General features: G+C 32.6%; 1 protein-coding gene and 2 long non-coding RNA genes across 4 annotated transcripts; 2 read left to right on the top strand and 1 right to left on the bottom strand.

Annotated features, from left to right (window-relative positions):
• Positions 1 to 3,720: 3,720 nt before the first annotated feature.
• LOC112091430 lies at positions 3,721 to 4,498 on the top strand. Its single transcript, XR_002902139.1, has 2 exons — positions 3,721 to 3,983; positions 4,093 to 4,498. It is a non-coding gene; the product is annotated as an uncharacterized LOC112091430 (long non-coding RNA).
• A 706-nt stretch (positions 4,499 to 5,204) lies between these two features.
• Positions 5,205 to 6,742, top strand: LOC112091429. Its single transcript, XR_002902138.1, has 3 exons — positions 5,205 to 5,506; positions 6,100 to 6,255; positions 6,586 to 6,742. It is a non-coding gene; the product is annotated as an uncharacterized LOC112091429 (long non-coding RNA).
• A 3,466-nt stretch (positions 6,743 to 10,208) lies between these two features.
• LOC21390823 (FRIGIDA-like protein 3) lies at positions 10,209 to 14,341 on the bottom strand. 2 transcript variants are annotated; one of them, XM_024165082.1, is made up of 5 exons: positions 14,107 to 14,341; positions 13,763 to 13,849; positions 11,804 to 12,870; positions 11,085 to 11,263; positions 10,209 to 10,844 (listed from the first exon to the last, which is right to left on the bottom strand). In XM_024165082.1, exons 3-5 carry the CDS (start codon positions 12,858 to 12,860, stop codon positions 10,431 to 10,433), a joined length of 1,650 nt encoding a protein of 549 aa, XP_024020850.1. In that variant the 5' UTR covers positions 12,861 to 12,870; positions 13,763 to 13,849; positions 14,107 to 14,341; the 3' UTR covers positions 10,209 to 10,430. The 2 variants fall into 2 exon arrangements, with proteins under 2 accessions (XP_024020850.1, XP_010095585.1); XM_010097283.2 differs by lacking the exon at positions 13,763 to 13,849.
• Between the last annotated feature and the right edge of the window lie 4,356 nt (positions 14,342 to 18,697).

Raw genomic sequence — 18,697 nt, 5'->3', positions numbered from 1 at the left:
ACTCCTATAGTTGACTTGGAATTGGGATAGAACTCATCTCTAGCGATTGTAGCAAGCAAAAATGATTTTCCAAGGGGAGAACAGATTCTCCTTGACACTTCTTAAAACCAAACAAGGGTTATTGGGGGATTAGGTTTTTGTCAATTGGATTTTGAGAAAAAAAATAGTTCAGGTCAGAATTTTGAGAAAAAATCCAAGTCAGGTCAGGATTTTTCCAATAAACATGAGACATGTCCTTGGATTGTAACATACATTGAGTGGCACGGTCCAATACAAAATCTGTAGTGTTCTCCATATTATTTATAGATCTTGGTAAAGACATGTAATATAATTGGTGGCAGAAAGTGCCATTAATTTTTGTTTTAAAAATTTCTTTCCTTAGGATTCCTCTATGTAAATTACTTGCAAGTTTGATACAATTTAGCTAACTTATAATTTTCTCCAAGTTGTGTTTTAGATTTGATTAAACATGTTAGTGCAAATGAGTGGTCTTGTAGTTTGGTTCCCGAGAAAGCTTGAGAAATTTTGGGAAATTTATATGTGTTTCTGATCATCCATCGCTGCAGTTGCAAACAATGAGAAATTTATGTGCTTGATGGTCTGATTCCCGTTTTTTGCCCATTTTTTTATAAATGAATGGTCTTCTAGTTTAGTTCCCGAGAAAGCTTGAGAAATTTTTAATTTATGTGCTTGATGATTATCCATGGCTGCAGTTGCATATAATGCATTAAAAGGGAAGCCTCAAGTTTTCTTTTCCCCATTTTCTTTTTTTTTTTTTTTTTTGTTGCATGGAGAGGGAGGGACTGAGGGAGTTCTCTAATTTCTTTTTTTTTATTTTAATTTTGAATATAGTTCTCTGACGTTTTTGAACAAGATGAAAATTTTGTATTGAGAATAAACCACTGGTTATTGTTTGATATAAAGGGTCCGTTTCTGTTATTGTTTTTATTGCTCTTAGAGAGAGTCCAAATTAGGATTTATAATGCTGGACAAATTTTTATATCCAAGTCTGCCATGCTACGGAAAGACTGGACTTGATAATGCAACATGCAATATGACCATGCCCTGTGATGACAAGTCTGCCATGCAATATGTTTTCCCACCAAAAACGCATATAATCATATTCTTATTCCTTGATTACAAGAACTTTGCCAAACCGAGAATTTTGGTTCTGCCCTGTGAATTTGACATGGCCTGTGATAAGTAGTATTGCACATGGCATTGCAATCTTTATTTTTTCTGCCCTGTGAATTTGAATGGCATGTTTGTTAGTGTAGATAGACCATAAGCGCATGTGGATGGTGTGCCCTCGAACGACGTTCGAGCTGGGATTGAGGAACCACAAAATGAGCGAAACTCTCCGTACCAAGACAGTGATGATGATGACGTTCGAGTGGAATGCCAGGGAAGCCGTGGGAGACAAGTTTGATATATGCTTGACTTGTTATATAATTTCATTCACATTTTTTTCATATACTTCTCACTTAGCTTGTTATAATTTTGAGTAATTATTTGCATAATTTTTTCTAGTACTTCATTTTTTTAATTATATGACGAATTATTTTTTTTTTTAAATTACACGTAACGAATTATATTTATTATATAATTTCTTAAATTAACATTATTTTGGTCATGATTCAAATTTAAAAAATAAGACAACCAAATACTAGTTCGAATCACATTTCAAGTTTAGAATCAGAATCATGCATATACACATCCAAACGAAGGTTCTAATCACTCTGAATCATGATTCAAATCATGAATCATGGATTTGAATCAAATGACTCAAATCGCTCTGATTTCAATCCTTATACCAAACGGACCCTTAGAGCCGTTTTAGTTGGCTAATTTAAAATTTTAATTGAAATTGAGATATAATTTTATGAGAGAGTTTTTTACTATAATAAAAAATTTAAATGTGATAGTCTCTGAGAGGTTTTTACTGGAATAAAACTCAAATTTTAAACTTAAATCGATAAAATGAACGATGCATTAAACTGCTAACTAATGTGTTGTTTGGTGTAAGGGTTCTAAACCCGGAACCATGATTTTTGTTCTGTACTAGTGTTTGTTTATAAAAAGTAAAAATTGGTTCTGATTTGACTCACCCAGAATTAGTATTTGGTTAGGATGGTTTTAATTCAATGTTTGAACCCTAATGTGATGTTTTAAACCATGAATCACCCATGATGCTAAAACCACTCCTCCCTTGGCTTTGGGTGGTTCAAACCCCTTACTATGATTATGATTTTAGAATCATGACTTATACTCAAAATCATGAATCATAGTTATGGTTCCAAAATTAAAACTAAAATCACCCTGATTTGAACGTTAATATCAAACGAACCCTAATTTTAAGCTAACACTAATGACTTATCATCATCAAATCAAATCAAAAGACAGTGACTGCAACTCATATTCTATCTATCAATTATTACTGAGGGAGAAAGAGTTTCTCGCTTCCCCACTAAACATTTCGTTGGTTTTTTTCCTTTGTGTCTAGCATAACTCTCGCTTCCCCACAAAACGTTTTGTTGTTTTTTTTTTCCTTTGCGTCCAACAGGTTTTTCTTTTTATTGGCTTTTGCTTTTGTTTTTGTCAACTTCTTCGCCTTTGTGGTTTTTTCTTTTACTCTCTGTCTAAAAATCTCTATTTTTTGACAATTAAATTTAAGATTAATCATTATTTTAATAGTACTTCTATTCATCTCCATAAAGATAAAACCTCACTGGTCATATAAAGTAGGTCCAGTTAGGTTGCGTATTTGTTAGTAATCGGGTTTTATCCACGTCAGGATGAATTGTATTTTTATTGTCTTAAAAGATCTCCGGCCCGCCTTTTGTTTTTTTGTTTTTGGTTTTTTCTCACTCTTGTCTTATTTCACATTCTTCCTTCTTTTTTTTTCGCTTTCTCTAATTGTGACTCATAAATATATTCTCTCCATTTTTCTATTAAAATAAATTCTTTTCATACACATCTTTGTCTATTGTTTTAAAAATCCCCTTTCTCTCTCTCATTTCATTTTTTATCATCCCTTTTTTCTTGTTCTTATTTTTTTCCTTATTATTTATTCTTTTTTGACATGGCTTGTCCCCCTTCCTCTATAGGACGCGCCTCCGCCCGCATGTGGAATGCACGCGCCAGTCTTGGTTGTTCGTCCTTATGATTAGATGGCCCAAAAAATACAAAAATTTGTTATTATTATTATTTATTTATTTATTTTAAATTGATTTGTTTTTCAATTTTGTTCATTTTTATATCGATTTGCATTAATATTGATGTTGTTTAGCTAAAAATACTATAAATAATTTGAATAAGAAATAAAATTATACAAAAAGAATATTTTAATGGGAATGAAATAGAGAAAACTTTGTTGATAAGAGGTGCATATATAGAGTTTTGTTATTGAGGGGGACACATATAAAAAGTTTTGAAAGACTAAAGGATTATTTGGTTCATGGATTAAAATCATGAGATTAGAACCATTTTTTATTTACGTGTATTTTTTATGAGAGAAAACACTGTAGCGAACCATGAATCATGATTCGAATCGGGGTACAAATATCATTTCATTTCTTGAAGTATAGCGTTTGTTACAGGTAAGAAAGGTTCTTTATTTGATAATATCTGCAATAAACATGCTCCATTCGAACATGGTATAATACTTTCTGCTATGAATTTGTTGTTAAATCTGGTTTTACATTTCGTGTGCATTGTACTTTGATTCAAGTGACAATAATTTTGGTGGCTTGCAACTATCATTTTGTTGAAAAATCAAAATCAATATGTCTTCAATCTAGTAATGATGAGTATAGTGCTAAGGTGATAGCTAGCCGAGTTATAACTAGTTGTTGTTCCTGACCTTTGGCACTGTAATGCCATTGTTGTTCCCGACCTATGGCTCTCTTCCTGCTGTTTGATCGGTTTTGGCTTGGGAGGAGGCAAGTCTAGCACTCCATTTCACTCTAACCCAATATCAGGCAGTATGACCCAACTTCGAACATATTGTAACCTTTGGCTACATTCATGTTGATTCAATTATTCTTGAAATGTCTTATATTCCTTCTGTAATAGTTTGGCGTTGATTAATAGGTGTCTTTCAACACCTTCCTGTGAGTAATGGCTTTTCAACTACGGATTGCTTCAATTATTGAGGCCTTATAAAAAAGTGTTATGTAAGCTTGTTCATATGGTGAGCACTACATATGGAGAAGAAGCAAGCACTGCCTGTCTAGGTGAAGAAATTGATGATTTGATGCCAGGAGACGACATTGCAGAGTTGTGTCCCTCACCAGAAAACTTCAATTCTGACAAGCCAATCTTTGGAGTTAGTTTATGTCGTTTTTCCTTTTACGACAATCATATTTTTTCCCAGTCAAAAATAAAGTGGAATTCGTGCAGCATAATTCCATTTCGTTTTCCTATTTACGACAAATTGTAAATCAAAATGGATATGAAGAATATTCGGATATATTCCACTCCAGTTTCTTTTTTTCAACTTCCTCTGAAATTGGTCTAAACAAAATTTCACATTTTTCCCCCTATTTCATAGTTAGATTGTTATAATTTTGAGTTATAAGTATTTGTATAATTTTTTTCTAATACTTCATTTTTTTAATTATATAAGGAATTATATTTTTTTACATTACACGTAATTATTATATAATTTTTTAACTTTTATATAATATTTATATATTTTGGTCATGATTCAAATTCATAAAATAAGACAACCAAACACTGGTTCGAATCACATTTCAGGTTAGAATCAGAATCATGCATATACACATCCAAACGAAGGTTCTAATCACTCTGAATCACGATTCAAATCATGAATCATGGATCTGAATCAAATGACTCAAATCACCCTGATTTCAATCCTTATACCAAACGGACCCTCAATCAGAGCCCCAAAATGATCTCAATCAGAAACCTACTTTGGACTTCCAAACACTGATTTAACCGGAATCCCCTGATTTGAATCTTTGAATCTCTCAACCAAACAGGCCCTAAAAATAATTCGAATCACATGGTTTGAATCCTCCAACCAAACGTCATCTTAATCGTCATCTTAATCCCTCTCTCTCCTATAATTCGAATCACATGGTTTGAATCCTCCAACCAAACGTCATCTTAATCCCTCTCTCTCCTCTCTCTCTCTTCACTCCATCGCACGTCCCTTTCTCTCTCTCTCATCTCGTCAGTTCTCTCTCTTCGCTTGTCTTTCTCCAGTTTCTCCTCTCTCTAGTCCGTCGCCGGCTTCTTTTTCTTCGCCTCCGTCGCCGGATCCGGTTCGATCCTCACCGACGGCCTCCATCTCTCCCTCCACTCTCTTTCCCAGCCTGTCGTCGGCGTTCATCTCTCTCCCAGTCCGTCGCCGGCGCTTCTTTCTCTCTCCCCCTCCATCTCCGACGATTTAGAGGCACTGAGGGATTTCCCACTGAGAAGCTCAACGCTTGCTTTGAGAGTATTCCTGTTTCTGCTTTTCCTCCTGCTCCTTCCGATCAAGGTATATGTATATATATATATATATGTATATGTGTACGTATAGGTTCTGTGATTCGATTTGTGGTATGTTTTAGTTGTTTTGTGCATGTGTGTATATATTGATGAACAATTTGTGAATTTTGTAGGTGATCGGTGTGAATATTGATGGGAAAATGTTTTTTGTACCTCGTTTTTGTCTATGTAAAAATGTTGAATATCACCATGATGATCATTATTTGATCGCTACTGTTTGTTTTTTCTGCTTTTTCAATCTGTTATCAATTGACATTTTGACATAACAGTAAATTTTTGTCTCTAATTAGTAATTTGTAATAAGTTAAAAACCATATGGTACATCGAATTGCTTTTTTTTATTATTATTATTGGTAAGTTCTAGGAGGCTTTTCCTATCTTATATAATTCCTCTAACCGTTGTGATCTCTTATTATTTAGATTGTATGTTAATAGTTAATACATTCTAATCTCATAGCACTTTCCCTGTAAAGTGCATAAGATGGTGCTGAAATTGATTTAAACTTTGCAGCTGATGAGACTATAAATTTAACTATATTAGTATGAACAAATCAGTGAACAGAGTTTTTGTTTTGTTTTCAGGCAGTCCACGCATTTGAAGAAAATGGAGCTTTAGAGATGTTGTGATACTTTGTTTTGAAACTTTTGTAATATGGATTTGCTCTTGTTACTGAGGCTTAATTTCCCCGCTGATCAGTGAGAAGAAAAGGTTGTTTAATGACACATTGACAACCAAAGGTACTTAATTTTTGTGAAGTTATCCTACTTGGAAAACTTTGTCCTCTCTGTTTCTCTATTTATAGCTTCAAGTTTTTGTTCTTTCCCGTTGTATAGAAAGTTAGTTTTGCATCTACGTTGTTTTGTTGTCGAATATTTTGAAGTAGAATACAACATTGTTCATAGTGAGTTAACGTAGTCTCTCTTTTCTTAATATTACCGTAGTGGTGGAGGTAATTTGGAGATTGGCCACGAAAATGTGAATGTTTGTTATCTGTACCTAAAGCTACAAAGACATTTAGCACAAAATGATTGATGATTGGTTAATCGTTGTTTGTTTGCCTATTTTAGCTATTTTGGGGAGCCAAGTGGTCATGCAGACTAAATGGACTATATTGGATGTTGAAGGGTTGAGGAAGCTGAACAAGAATTTGGCTGAGAAATTGTTGTTTATGGATTTTGGAATTGTGTTTTGTTTTTTGTAATGTGATATTTCTCATGTTGTTTATTTTTTTATGTAAATTTGGTAATTTGTTGTTAATGTGATTTTAATTTAATACATTATGAGTAATAATCTGTTAGATTATGAATCATAATCTTGTAGACTATGGATTATAGTGTAGACTATGGATTATAGTCTCATAATTCGGTAGACTATGGATCATAGTTTGAAAGACTATGGCTGACATCGGCGACCGGAGACATGTTGGCCACGTAACTTGATAGACTATGGGTCATATTCTGACAGGCTGTAGGTCATAGTTTGATATAGACTCACAAATTATGAGTAATAGTCTGACAGACTATGGTTCATGCTTGACAAATTATGGGTTATAGTGTGTCAGACTATAACCGCCGCCAGAAACCCGCCGGACGGCCGTTGGAGACCCATAAGCTATTGAAAACCCGCCAGCTGGTGTAACCTATAAGACTGAGTCATAGACTCACAAATTATGGGTAATAGTCTGACAGACTATGAGTTATAGCTTGGCAGGCTATGGGTTATAGTGTGTCAGACTATAACGTCATTGGAGACCCGTCGGAGTTCCACCACTAGTCGTTGGGACACTGTCGCCGGCCGTTGGAGACCCGTCGGAGTTTCGTCGCCAGTCATCGGAGACCCGATGATCAGGGACAGCTAACATCTTGTAAATACCTTTGAGGGTATTTTAGTAATCTATATATTGGGCCTTTGATCAGGTTTAGTCTAAAGGGTAGAAATAAAATGATAAATGTTTGGGGTTAATAATAAAGGGTAGAAATAAAATGATAAATGTTTGGGGTTAATAATAATTGAAAAATGAAGAATTTATTTTTAAGAGTGTACGAGTTTGTATATTTATTTTTTATTCTTAATAAATATCCTTTGATTAGTATAATTATTTGATTAAAAAGATTATGAATTAAGAGTAAATGATAAAAATGTATAATTATTTGATTAAAAAGATTATGAATTAAGAGTAAATGATAAAAATCTTAACTCATGTACTTTTTATAAGTATTTGTCAAGATTACTGTGATTCATTTTGAGCGTAATTGTAAAAATCTCTCTTATTATTATTTATAAATAAATAAATAAATAAAACTAATTAGGCTTGCTGGAATCGGCCATAAGATACGGACTGGCCTTTCTGGAATCGGCCCATATTCACCTAATCTAGGCGTCGCTTTTTTTTCTTTTTTTTTTTTTGAGAACTAAAAAATAAATAATATATTTTTTTTTACTTTAAGAAAATCTCAACGTCTTAAAAATTTATCAATTGGCATGTGATTGAGATAAAAATTAGGATCCCAAACATTAGTCTTTATTTAATTCTGAAAAAAATAAAAAATAAAACGAAAAAAATTGTTCCACATATATAATATAATCTAATTTAATTAAATCTAACATATATTATATATAAAAGAGCCGAGGTTGCTACTCCTTTTGCCCCAATGTCAACCTCTCATTTCTCTTTTTTGTTTTACTAGTTGAGTTATAAGTTTGATCCCGCATAAAAACACGTGATTTTTTAAAAACTAAAGTCCATTAATTGGAGTGTGAGGAAAAAATATTTTAAAAAATCACATCAAAAAATAATTAAAGTTACGTAAGAGTTTTGACAAAAAAAAAATAACTTAATTAGGAAGATATATGAAAAAAAAATGATTTTAATTAAAAAAAAGAGAAAAAGAATGATCGTAAAAAAAGGTGAGAAAAAAAAGTATTTCAATAAAAATATTGCAAAAAAAAAAAAAAAACTATGAAATAATATTAGAGGGCAAAAAAGGACAATAGGTAAAAAAAAGAATAAAAAAGAAAAAGAGGAAAAGATAAAAACTGTAGATGAGTTTTAAGCGGAAAAAGAAGAAGAAACAAAAAGTGAAAATAATAATAATAAAAGAAAGAATAAATTAGAGGTTAACACATAGCTAGCTCTTTATGTATGTTTAGATTTGTTTACATTTTCTTCTTTTTAATCTTCTTTGGCCACATGTCAATCTCTTATTTTTCTCTTTTGTGTTGTTTTTATTTTTACTTTTTTCTTATTTCTATTATTCTTTCGCACTTTTTTAGTGTTTTTTTAATCTTTTGTAAAGTGCTCTTTTGTAGTTTAATATTTTTTTGAAATTCTTTTATGATTTTTTCCGCTTTATTTCATTTAAAATAATTCATTTTATATATACCCCATAAATAATTTATTATCTGATATTTTTTTTCCTTTTTTTTTATCTTTTTAAATGTGCTCTACTAAATTTTTTACTTTTTACTAAACTCAATTACTAAGAGAGTAATTATTTCATTTAAAATAATTCATTTTATATATACCCCATAAATAATTTATTATCTGATATTTTTTTTCCTTTTTTTTTATCTTTTTAAATGTGCTCTACTAAATTTTTTACTTTTTACTAAACTCAATTACTAAGAGAGTAATAAACAAATACTAACTAAATGTTAGAAGAAATTTTTCTTAGCTTGGGGGCTTATAACTAGTTATTAATAGGGAAATAGTAAAAAATAGACCAATATGAAAAGCTTAAGAAAGTATATAGGCCAATTTTTAGTTATAGAATTTAATAGGCTATAACTTATCAAGTTATGGTTTATAACCAGATAAATTATGGACAAACTTGTCAAGTTATGATTCATAGCCAGACAAATTATGAACAATTATGGACAATAACTTGTCAAGTTATGGTTTATAACCAGACAAGTTATAAACAAAAACAATAATTTAACTTATTTATTAACTTATGTAAACTATTGGCCTATTAATTTTAATTCATCTCAAGTTTTAATCTATTTTCCTCTTTCTCCCTTAGTAATACATGATACAACACGCCTGCTCAAACGTGGATATACCCGGGTACCAGAGGATCAATCCCAAGCACAGGTCCTATTGGTTTATCCATAAGTTCTCAGTTTTTGTCAAATTTGAGTAAGTTCTCACCAAAATTCAAATTTATGTAAATTCAGCCTATTAATACGCGTTATTCATATCATTAATAACATATCAATATTTTTTTCAAAAAAAGTTTAAACATTCTCTTTAGTTCTTTAAGAACTTCTTGAACTTATCAGAGTTTTTCGTGACGTTCTAGACTTATCAATCAATTCTCCCATCATTAATTATGGCGTCTAACACTAAACCAAAATTCTTGCTACTATATAAACAACAGGTCGAGATTTCCATCCAAGCCTGATTTTAGATCGATCTTAAAAAACTTTTTTGATGCAGGTTTCGTCAATTTTCTTGACAGGGTTCATATCATTAAGAGAGCCTTTTGGTTAGGCCTTATTAATTCAAATGAAAATCGAAGACCACTCGAAAATCATTCTTAAATGGGTCCGAGACCTGTAAAGTTTAAAACCAAAAGCAGAATAGGAGCTGAGGGCTGGTCCTGTTTATAATATTTCCGCATTCTCGTGCAATGTAATCATTGAAGCACGCAATCAAGAATCAAGATAGGAGAAAGATGGAAGACGCGATTATACAAAAGAAAAAAACAAAAGTACATATATTAGAGGATCAAAATATGTTCTAGTACATCAACTAACAAATTAACAAGAGTTTTTTTTTTCCCCTTTTTTTTGGGTCATTTTCTTAAGTACTAAATTCATTCATACACTGGAACATCAACGAACTGCAGGGTTAAGACTAACCGTTAAAATGAGAGGATCATAGTGTCACCTTATGGCCATCTTTACTAACTTAGTGAAGATATGCAGTCTGGTACTGGTAGCCATTTGCAAAGTAGTTGCCATGCCCGGGAGAGATACTGTAAGCTGCGGAACCCATGAGGGTGGGGCAGTGGTTGTCATTTGGTCCGGGATAAACATAAGGTCTTTCATACATGTACTGCGGATACCTATTATCAGCAACTCTAGGATAAAAAGTCTTGTCAGCAGCAACGTTAGCGATGCGAGGCCCGACACCATTGGCTCGAGGTCTCTTGGGTTGAGGCTTTGTAGCTTCGGTCACCCTTTTCTTGTCTGCTTTGGCCTTCTCCAGCTGGATGACCCGCTTCTGGAGCGGATCCACAGGGTACTGATCCTCAAGTTTATGATCTTCAATGCACTTGACCACAGCCTTAAGAGCAGCTAGCTCTCGCTCGTTCACCTCATTCTGAGACAAGAATACAATAGTTGGACATTATAACTTGAAATTGCGATCTGTTCAGTATATGGATTTTCAGCTTCAATTTGTCAGGAATATAGATTCGAATATATTGGCACACTGAGTCTTGTATTCAGATCATTACTGTTGACTTGTTCGGGCATTGTTTTGGTTTTATTCTTTTAGCTCTCAACCTAATAAAGACCCAATTAAAACCACTATTTTCAATTTAGCTGAGAGTGGTTGTACCTGAACTCCTGCTGTAGGAGATGTGTTTCCAGCTTTAACTGGTGAAGAAACTTTTCTAGCCTCCTTCAAGTAGAACTTCAGTAAAGCCACAGGAGCGAACTGCTCTGTGAGTTCAAATGCAAAAGCCAAGTTGACTGCATCAATTTGCCTTCCGCTATTAATCAGTACTTCAATCACGCCTGGAGAATTCAACAAGAACACAATGAGATTCAAATTGAAATAAATTCTCCTTTTACGACTGCAGTATTTCCATCTAGTCCATCAAACCAAGCCATTGAATGTTATATTGATCCATCTGCGAATTGACCAAGGAATAGGAACCTCACAGGAATTGTTCAAAAATGATTCAAAAAGCTTTGCAGACATGGTGATGTTTGGGGGAAAAAATGGTGCTTACAAGGAGGACCAAGGACCAGGACAATTTTGATTAATTAGACAGTCAGGATACAGCATGAAAGAGAAAAAGACAAAACGTTTATAGGTCTTCTGATCCCTTTGTAACTAGTAGTTTACGTGAAGATTTTATCGGAATGAAAATGAAAGACAAATAAAAAGTCATATGAAAGGAAAAAAGGGAGAGACAAACGAGCAATGTCGAAGTAGATATTCAGCATTGGCAAGCTAAGGTGAAGAGTTCAAAGCAGTACAAATAAGTGAGTGAAAGTTTTAACAGATGATCAGGGAGAGGCTTTTGGTCGTATGCACAATGAAAGACAAACCTGGCATTTTCTCAGATAATCCAAGGGAACGGCACAAGTCAGCCGTTTGGCGACGACGAGAAACCATTGGTACTAGCCTGGATAATTCTTCTTCATCAAAATCAGAGGCAATACCAAAAGTATCCAGAAGTTGCAGAAATGCATGAGCCTCTAATTTGTTCCCGTTGCTATCATCCAGATCAAGGGCATCCAACTTTGGCTTCCATTCTTCAGCAATTGACTTTGCCTGCTCCTTAACCTCTTCTGTGATTATCTCAGAAGCAGAGACCAAATCCAAGCTTGTCAATAATGTGCTCAGACATTCCATCAACATGATACACGTTCGGCGGAGACCTAAGAGGTTTGCATCCTTCTTGCCATCCACATTGGGAGCTTCCACACGGTAAAAGTCTTCCAAAGAGTCTAACACAAAACACGCAGGGTTGGTTGCAGCTTTTAATGCAAATGGAATTTCCTCTCTTATAGCAGCAAGATTCTTTCGGTTATCAGATATAAATTTGTGGAGCCCTTCTGAGTTCATCTCTTTGCATAATTTCACTAACTCGGGATAAGACTTTACATCTACAATCCTCTCTTCAGGACTTTTCATCCCCTCTAAGTTACCATCAGAAGCTATCACTTCTTGTGGTGCGTCTTCCACACTTGGTTCCTCAACTTGACTCTCAACGGAGACAACAGTGCGGACAGCCGGTTCCTCAGAAGATACCTTCCTATGCTTCTCTCGAGCGGCGGTAATGGCAAATACAGCAGCATCTCTCTTCTGTTGAAGCCTCTCCAGCGATGTTTGTTCCTTGGCCACTATAGCTGCTTCCCGCTTCTCCAGCAATCGTTGGGCTTCGGTTGTTCTGGTTTCAAACTCCTTTTCTTGGTCTTCCAATTCATGAAAACGCCTCTTTAAGGATTTCTCAAGCCCGTGAAAATGTTCCTCAAGTTCTTTCCATTTCAAATTAAGAGTTATAGCTCTGTGGCTTTCAAGTTCAGCAAATGCTTTCTGAAGCTGTTGTATCTTAGAGGTAGTATTGTCTATCAGTGTAGCAACTGACTGAGTATCTTCCATGATAGAAAATCTGCAGGTAAGTAAGATAGAGTTATAGAAACAAATTAAGTTAGTATTAGACAAAATAGAACGCATAGGTTGCAGAAACACAAAATATAGCTTAACCAATTGAAATTTCAATATCGTGCAAACTGATATTATAACCAGATTAACCAATACATCAAGGCCTCTTTCTTAATGCCATGTTAACTAACCAAAAAACTCCCTATTCCTAACATGTTTCCTAACCCAAAAACCCCCCACAAAGAGACAATGATGTAGCCACGCTGGGCCCAAGAGGGGCAGCTGGATGAACCAATGCAGAGTAGATGAACCTTTTCTCATAGTACACTTGATAATTGAGCTTCTACCATGTCATGCATGTAATACAAAATTAAAATTAGAAATCTTGTAAATAAAGAAAAATTTTCTCATACCTCAAAGCGTGCCTGACAATTCTTACCACAAATATTTCCAGCCAAAAATTGAATTCCAAACAAAATAGATACTACGGTGTGTAAATTATATATGTTAAAGCTACATTTATACTCAACATATGCGTTCGAAACACATACTCATCTCAACAGTCAACACCCCTTTCAATAAATAACACTATAGAGACTGTCAATAAACGATGTACCACTGAATTTTTCAAAACCCAGCCTCAGTAGTTTCTAAACCTCTTTTCACTTCCGTGGTCATCTCGTATATGCAGTAATCATCAGTTAAAACCTTTCCAAAACAAAATTAAGCTATAATCGTGACGAGCATTAACCTCAAAAGGGAATCAAATTCAAAAACTTGCGCATAAACATCTAAAATTAGAAAGGGAAAAACCAACAAACGCAGGAGAAAACTTCCACTAAAAGTCTAAAGCAAAAAAAAAAAAAAAAAAAAAAAAAAAAAAAAAAAAAGGAACTCACCAGCGATATTTCAAGCTCGAAATTCGACAAATAATATATCCAGCTAAAAGATCGCAAGATATCAAACCCACAACAGCGATCGAAACCCTAACCGAACAAAAAAAACACGAAATTGAAACAAATAGGGAAAAAACACTCAAAGCAGCTAAAAACAAACAATTTCTCCAAATCAACAACTCCGAACGTAATTATTCTTCTTAGCGCGGGCTCGAACGAAGGAAAACCAAAATAATTTCCGGGAAAATGAAGACATTTTCCACCGAAACAAACGGCGCCGATCTGAGCAGAAAAGGCAAAAAGAAGGCATAAAACAAGCTCGGGAGCGATAGAGAAGAGAGATTTACCTGAAGGATGAGAATTTCGCCCGAGAAACTAAAGGATCAATCCATTAGGTCAAGAAGGGAGGGTGTGGGTTTAGATGAGTGGCTGCTACTCCGCAAATCCCTACATAGACACACAAAGACAGAGAGAGAGAGGAAAGAGGAAAGAGGAAAGTTCAGACAAGCGAGAGAGGATGTTTTATCGCAGCCTTGTTCCCACTTTTTCGCTTTTTCTGGGCACTCCCTTTTTTGCTACTTGCCAGCCAAGACTCTCGGTTGGGTAATTTGGGTTTTGCGTTTTGGGTTCGGCTTTTGTTTGTTGGGTGGGTGGATGCCTTTTCTTTGGGCAAGTGGACGTGGGCTTTAGTAAATTAACGGAGTGCTCTTAAAGTTGCCGGCTGGCTTCCTCTAATGTGCACTGACGACTATAGACTTAAAAATAAAATAAAAATAAAAATAAAAATAATCTCCATTCTTATTTTTCTTTTTAGTGCGTGTGGATGGTGTTAAAAACACCGACAAAATGTGAAAATTGACTAGACTATATTGATTGGCTTTAGTCTTAACTACTTGAACTCTCGTACTTTTTACGTGAAAAATAATTCGTGTTAAATTTCAATATGAGTTATGATACGATGATAATATGACTCAAAAATTATATAAATTTTATCGATTAAGATTGAGAAAAAAATTTTAGATTAAAATTGGGTCGATTTGAAATTGACACAAAAAATACGAATCAATTTTAGGTTGGACCCGTCTAACCTCAATACGACACGAAATTCGTAAAAAATTAAAAAATACATATATTTTTCATTACATATTTTTAATTTTAGTGTGAACTTGTGATATCATGAAAATTATACTCAAAATCTTATACTATTATTTGTTTAATTTCAATGGATGTTATTGTATTTTAGTGTGTTATCAATTTTAAATTATTTCTAATATGTAAAAAACTAAATAAAAGTAAACAATTTTCGGGTTCACGGGTCAATTTCGTGTCACGGATCATTTTCGTGTCATGTCGTGTTAACCCGTAAAGTGGTCGTGTTGTGTTCGTGTTGAGGTTTTTAAAAAATTTCATATCACAGGTCGAATTCAGGTTGACTGTAAATTTAGAAAAAAAAAACAATCAAAACACGACACGTGACACGAATTACTATCCCTAGTTAAATCGTAATTAATTAATTATTATGTTATTATTAAAAATATATAAAATTTAAATATAAAATCTAAATGAAGAATCAAAATATATAAAAAAAAGTTTTAGGATAAGAAGTCAAGATAAAGTTAAAAATGACTAAAATGAATAAATAAATATTGTTTTAAGGCAAAATGAACCAAAGCAAAAAAAATAAAGTTTTAGAGAAAAAAATTAAAAAAGGTCAAACAGAAAAAAATGGAGAAATAACTAATTTTTGGAGTAAAATGAACTAAAATAAAAAATAATAATAAAATGTTAGGAAAAAATAAAAAAAATAGTCAAAAAAAGTTAAAATGGAGAAATAAATAAGTTTTAAGGCAAAATAGCCAAAACGAAAAAAAAAAATAAAGTTTCAGGCAAAAAATAAAAAAAAGGTCAAAAGGATTAAAATGAAGAAATAAATAAGTTTTAGGGTAAAAGGAACAAAAAATGAAAAAATTTTATGACAAAAAGTAAAAAAAAAAAAAATATGACTAAAATGAAAAAATAAATAAGTTTTAGGGTAAAAATAAAGTTAGGGCAAGAAGCAAATAAACATTATCAATAAAAAAACCAAAAGGGAAAAATGAATAAATTTTAAGGCAAAAATAACCAAAATGAAAATGAACATTAAATTTTAGGACAAAAAGAAAAAAAAATAAAAAATAAAAAGGACTGAAATAAAAAATACGAATAAGTTTTAGGATGAAAAGTAAAAATAACATAAAAAGACAAAAAAAAAGTGAGAAAGTTGCACACTTTCAACCAAAACTACAGACCCGTTTAATTCGTTGATTCGAGTTGAGATGTGACTTTATGTAAGAGCTTTTTACTGTAGTAAAAAGGTTAGATGTTACTATTTCTGATAACTTTTTACTGTAGCAAAACTCAAATTTTAAACTCGAATCGGTGAAATAAACATGTCATTTTAGTTAAAAGTGCATTATTCAAAGTACACTTTCTCACTACAATTAACACTAAATGAGTAATAAACAAAAAAGAAGAGCGGCAAAAAGGGAAGAAAAAGGTTAACAAAGCTTTTCTAGAAGTTTTCTAAAGAAATTTAGTACATACTAGGAAATTGACCAAAACGCCCAAACAAAAAACAAAATGAAGGAATAAGAAGTGAGGGCAAAACGGTAAAAGCAAAAGTGGAGGGACATATATGGAAATCTTCAGAAGTTGAGGGACAAAAAAGATCGGAAGCTAAGGGCAAAATGGTAAAAGCAAAAGTAAGGGGAGACAGACAGAATTTTCTAAAAGTTGAGGGACAAAAAAGACTAGAAGCTAGGGGCAAAACAATAAAAGTAAAAGTGATGGGACACATACGAAATTTTCAAGAGCTAAGGGAGAAAAAATAGCTCACACTGTTCTTTGAACAGTAAAAGCCCGACCTTCTATAGTATATAGTAGAATGAGACTTATGTCCCAAGTCTCAAAAAAAATTATTTTCTCTAGTAGGAGGGGTAAAATAATTTTTTACTTTTCAGCCGTAATGTCTCTATTATAAATTGTTTGTTCTACATATTTGTTTCAATTTGATATGATTTTAATCAGATTCAACTATTACAAATTGGACTTATCAGTAGACTGGTCTATGGAAGAAGGTCCAAAAAAATACTGATAATTTTTTGTTTTTAACTACTAAATCTTAATTAGAAGCTATTTATTATGTATGTTTTTAATTTAATGTGATTTTAATTAAATCTAACCATTAGAAATAGACACAATTTGTAAGAAGATCCTAAATTTAATTGATTTTATTATTTTATTGGTTTTGATTGGAATTTTTATAAATTTTAAACTGCCAAATTAATCAAACATAGTAAACTCTTTTTTTTTTAAAAAGAGTTTAATTCTTTTGTCATTTTACGCTTATTGTGATTTAAGTAAAATTTTAGTTAAGTAGCTAAAAATATTTTAGTGCAAATCACCCACTAAATTTTTCTTAAATGTCGAGTCACTAACTAAATTTTAGTTTCTTTTAAAAATTTTAAATTAGCCAAATTGATAAATAAATAGGGAGATTTTTCGGTATACATGGCGTACCAATAAGTTAAGTTTTTTTTAACTTTTAGATTTGTGTGTTTTTTAACTTTTATGTGATTTTATGCAGATATGACGGACATAATGTTGGAAACCGAATCGAATTCGGATGTGGAAGCGTGGCGGGGAGGCGGATCGTGTATAACAAAAATTTTTATAAAACTTTTGAGATAATCTATATATTATATTAATTTATGCACGAATAAATTAATCACATTAATTTATATATCAATAACTCGATTAGGAAAAATACCTGGAGGCCGACTCGGATAATAACTTGAGTTCTTTGACTACGAACAATCCTTGCTCAAATCTTTGTGTTTAGAAAACCAAAGTCTTCTACGTCAATTCCTTGATTCCACGTAGACGTGTGTGTGGGCACACGTGAGACAAAACAGGTTTCAAAAACACTCAAATTTTCACAAACACCAATGCATGCACGATGTGAAATTTTTGGGAGAAAAAATTTTCCTCTCTCTCTCTCTTGAGAATTTCGGCCAGCCTTAACTATTATGGCAGAAAAATTGTTTCAAAAATTGTATTCACAATTTTCGATCATTCTCGTATTTAAAGAGTATAAGTCAAACTTCAAAAAGGAATTAAATCTCTATCTCCTATTTGAATTTGGAACAAAAAAATCCTCCTCTACATTATCCTATTGTGGCCGGCCATCCTTGGGATTTTTTTTCTTGTGTGTGGCGCCAATTACGGATAGGGAAGGAAGAGAAATCATTTTTTATCCTGTAGTCTAATTTTAATTCAAATTCAAATTCGAATTTAAGTCAAACTTAAATTAATTTGAATTATAAATTGAACAACTTATCAAATAAGTTTAAAAGGATAAATTTAAATTATGTTCATGATTCAACTTCAAATTTAAATAATCACATTATTTAAATAATAATTAATTCTCAATTAATTATTTTTCGAGTATTTAATTTTAGAATTCCATAATTCTAAAATTCCCATTTTGTCCTTTGTGTCTGGTAGAATTACAAGGACGACGCGGTGACTAATGGACCTATAATCCCAAGCTCTAATAAAATTAATAATTAATTAAACACTTTAATTAATTAATTAATTAATTCTATTAATTCCAATAGTTACTCCACTATAAACTTGGAATTAAACTCTCGAAATTATAGACATTAATTACTTCTAAACTGAGAAGTGTCCATTTGATATAGTCATCGCATATAGATCAATTTTTCATAAATAATTCATAATTAGAGTCAGGTAGAATCCGTTAACCTCTCTAATTATATCTTCATCCTTGAGTATCATTGATTCTCTAATGGATAGTGATTCATAAAACACATTCATGAACCAGAGCGCTCTTACTAATCCAAGTACCGAATCAACACTCAAGAGAATTATTTATCT

The sequence above is a fragment of the Morus notabilis genome, unplaced genomic scaffold (genome assembly GCF_000414095.1).
Source record: "Morus notabilis unplaced genomic scaffold, ASM41409v2 Scaffold579, whole genome shotgun sequence".
In the NCBI taxonomy this organism is placed as follows: Eukaryota; Viridiplantae; Streptophyta; class Magnoliopsida; order Rosales; family Moraceae; genus Morus; species Morus notabilis.
Note: the sequence above shows the minus strand (reverse complement) of the source record. Positions and strands in the feature narration are given on the sequence as shown.

What these genes read in the sequence shown, in the direction of transcription:
- LOC21390823 (XM_024165082.1), bottom strand. Translation starts at nt 12,860, where the DNA reads ATGGAAGATACTCAGTCAGTTGCTACACTGATAGACAATACTACCTCT. An exon ending in ATTATCTGAGAAAATGCCAG is followed by an intron (nt 11,264 to 11,803) that starts GTTTGTCTTTCA and finishes TGAATTCTCCAG; the next exon opens with GCGTGATTGAAGTACTGATT. An exon ending in CTCCTACAGCAGGAGTTCAG is followed by an intron (nt 10,845 to 11,084) that starts GTACAACCACTC and finishes TTCTTGTCTCAG; the next exon opens with AATGAGGTGAACGAGCGAGA.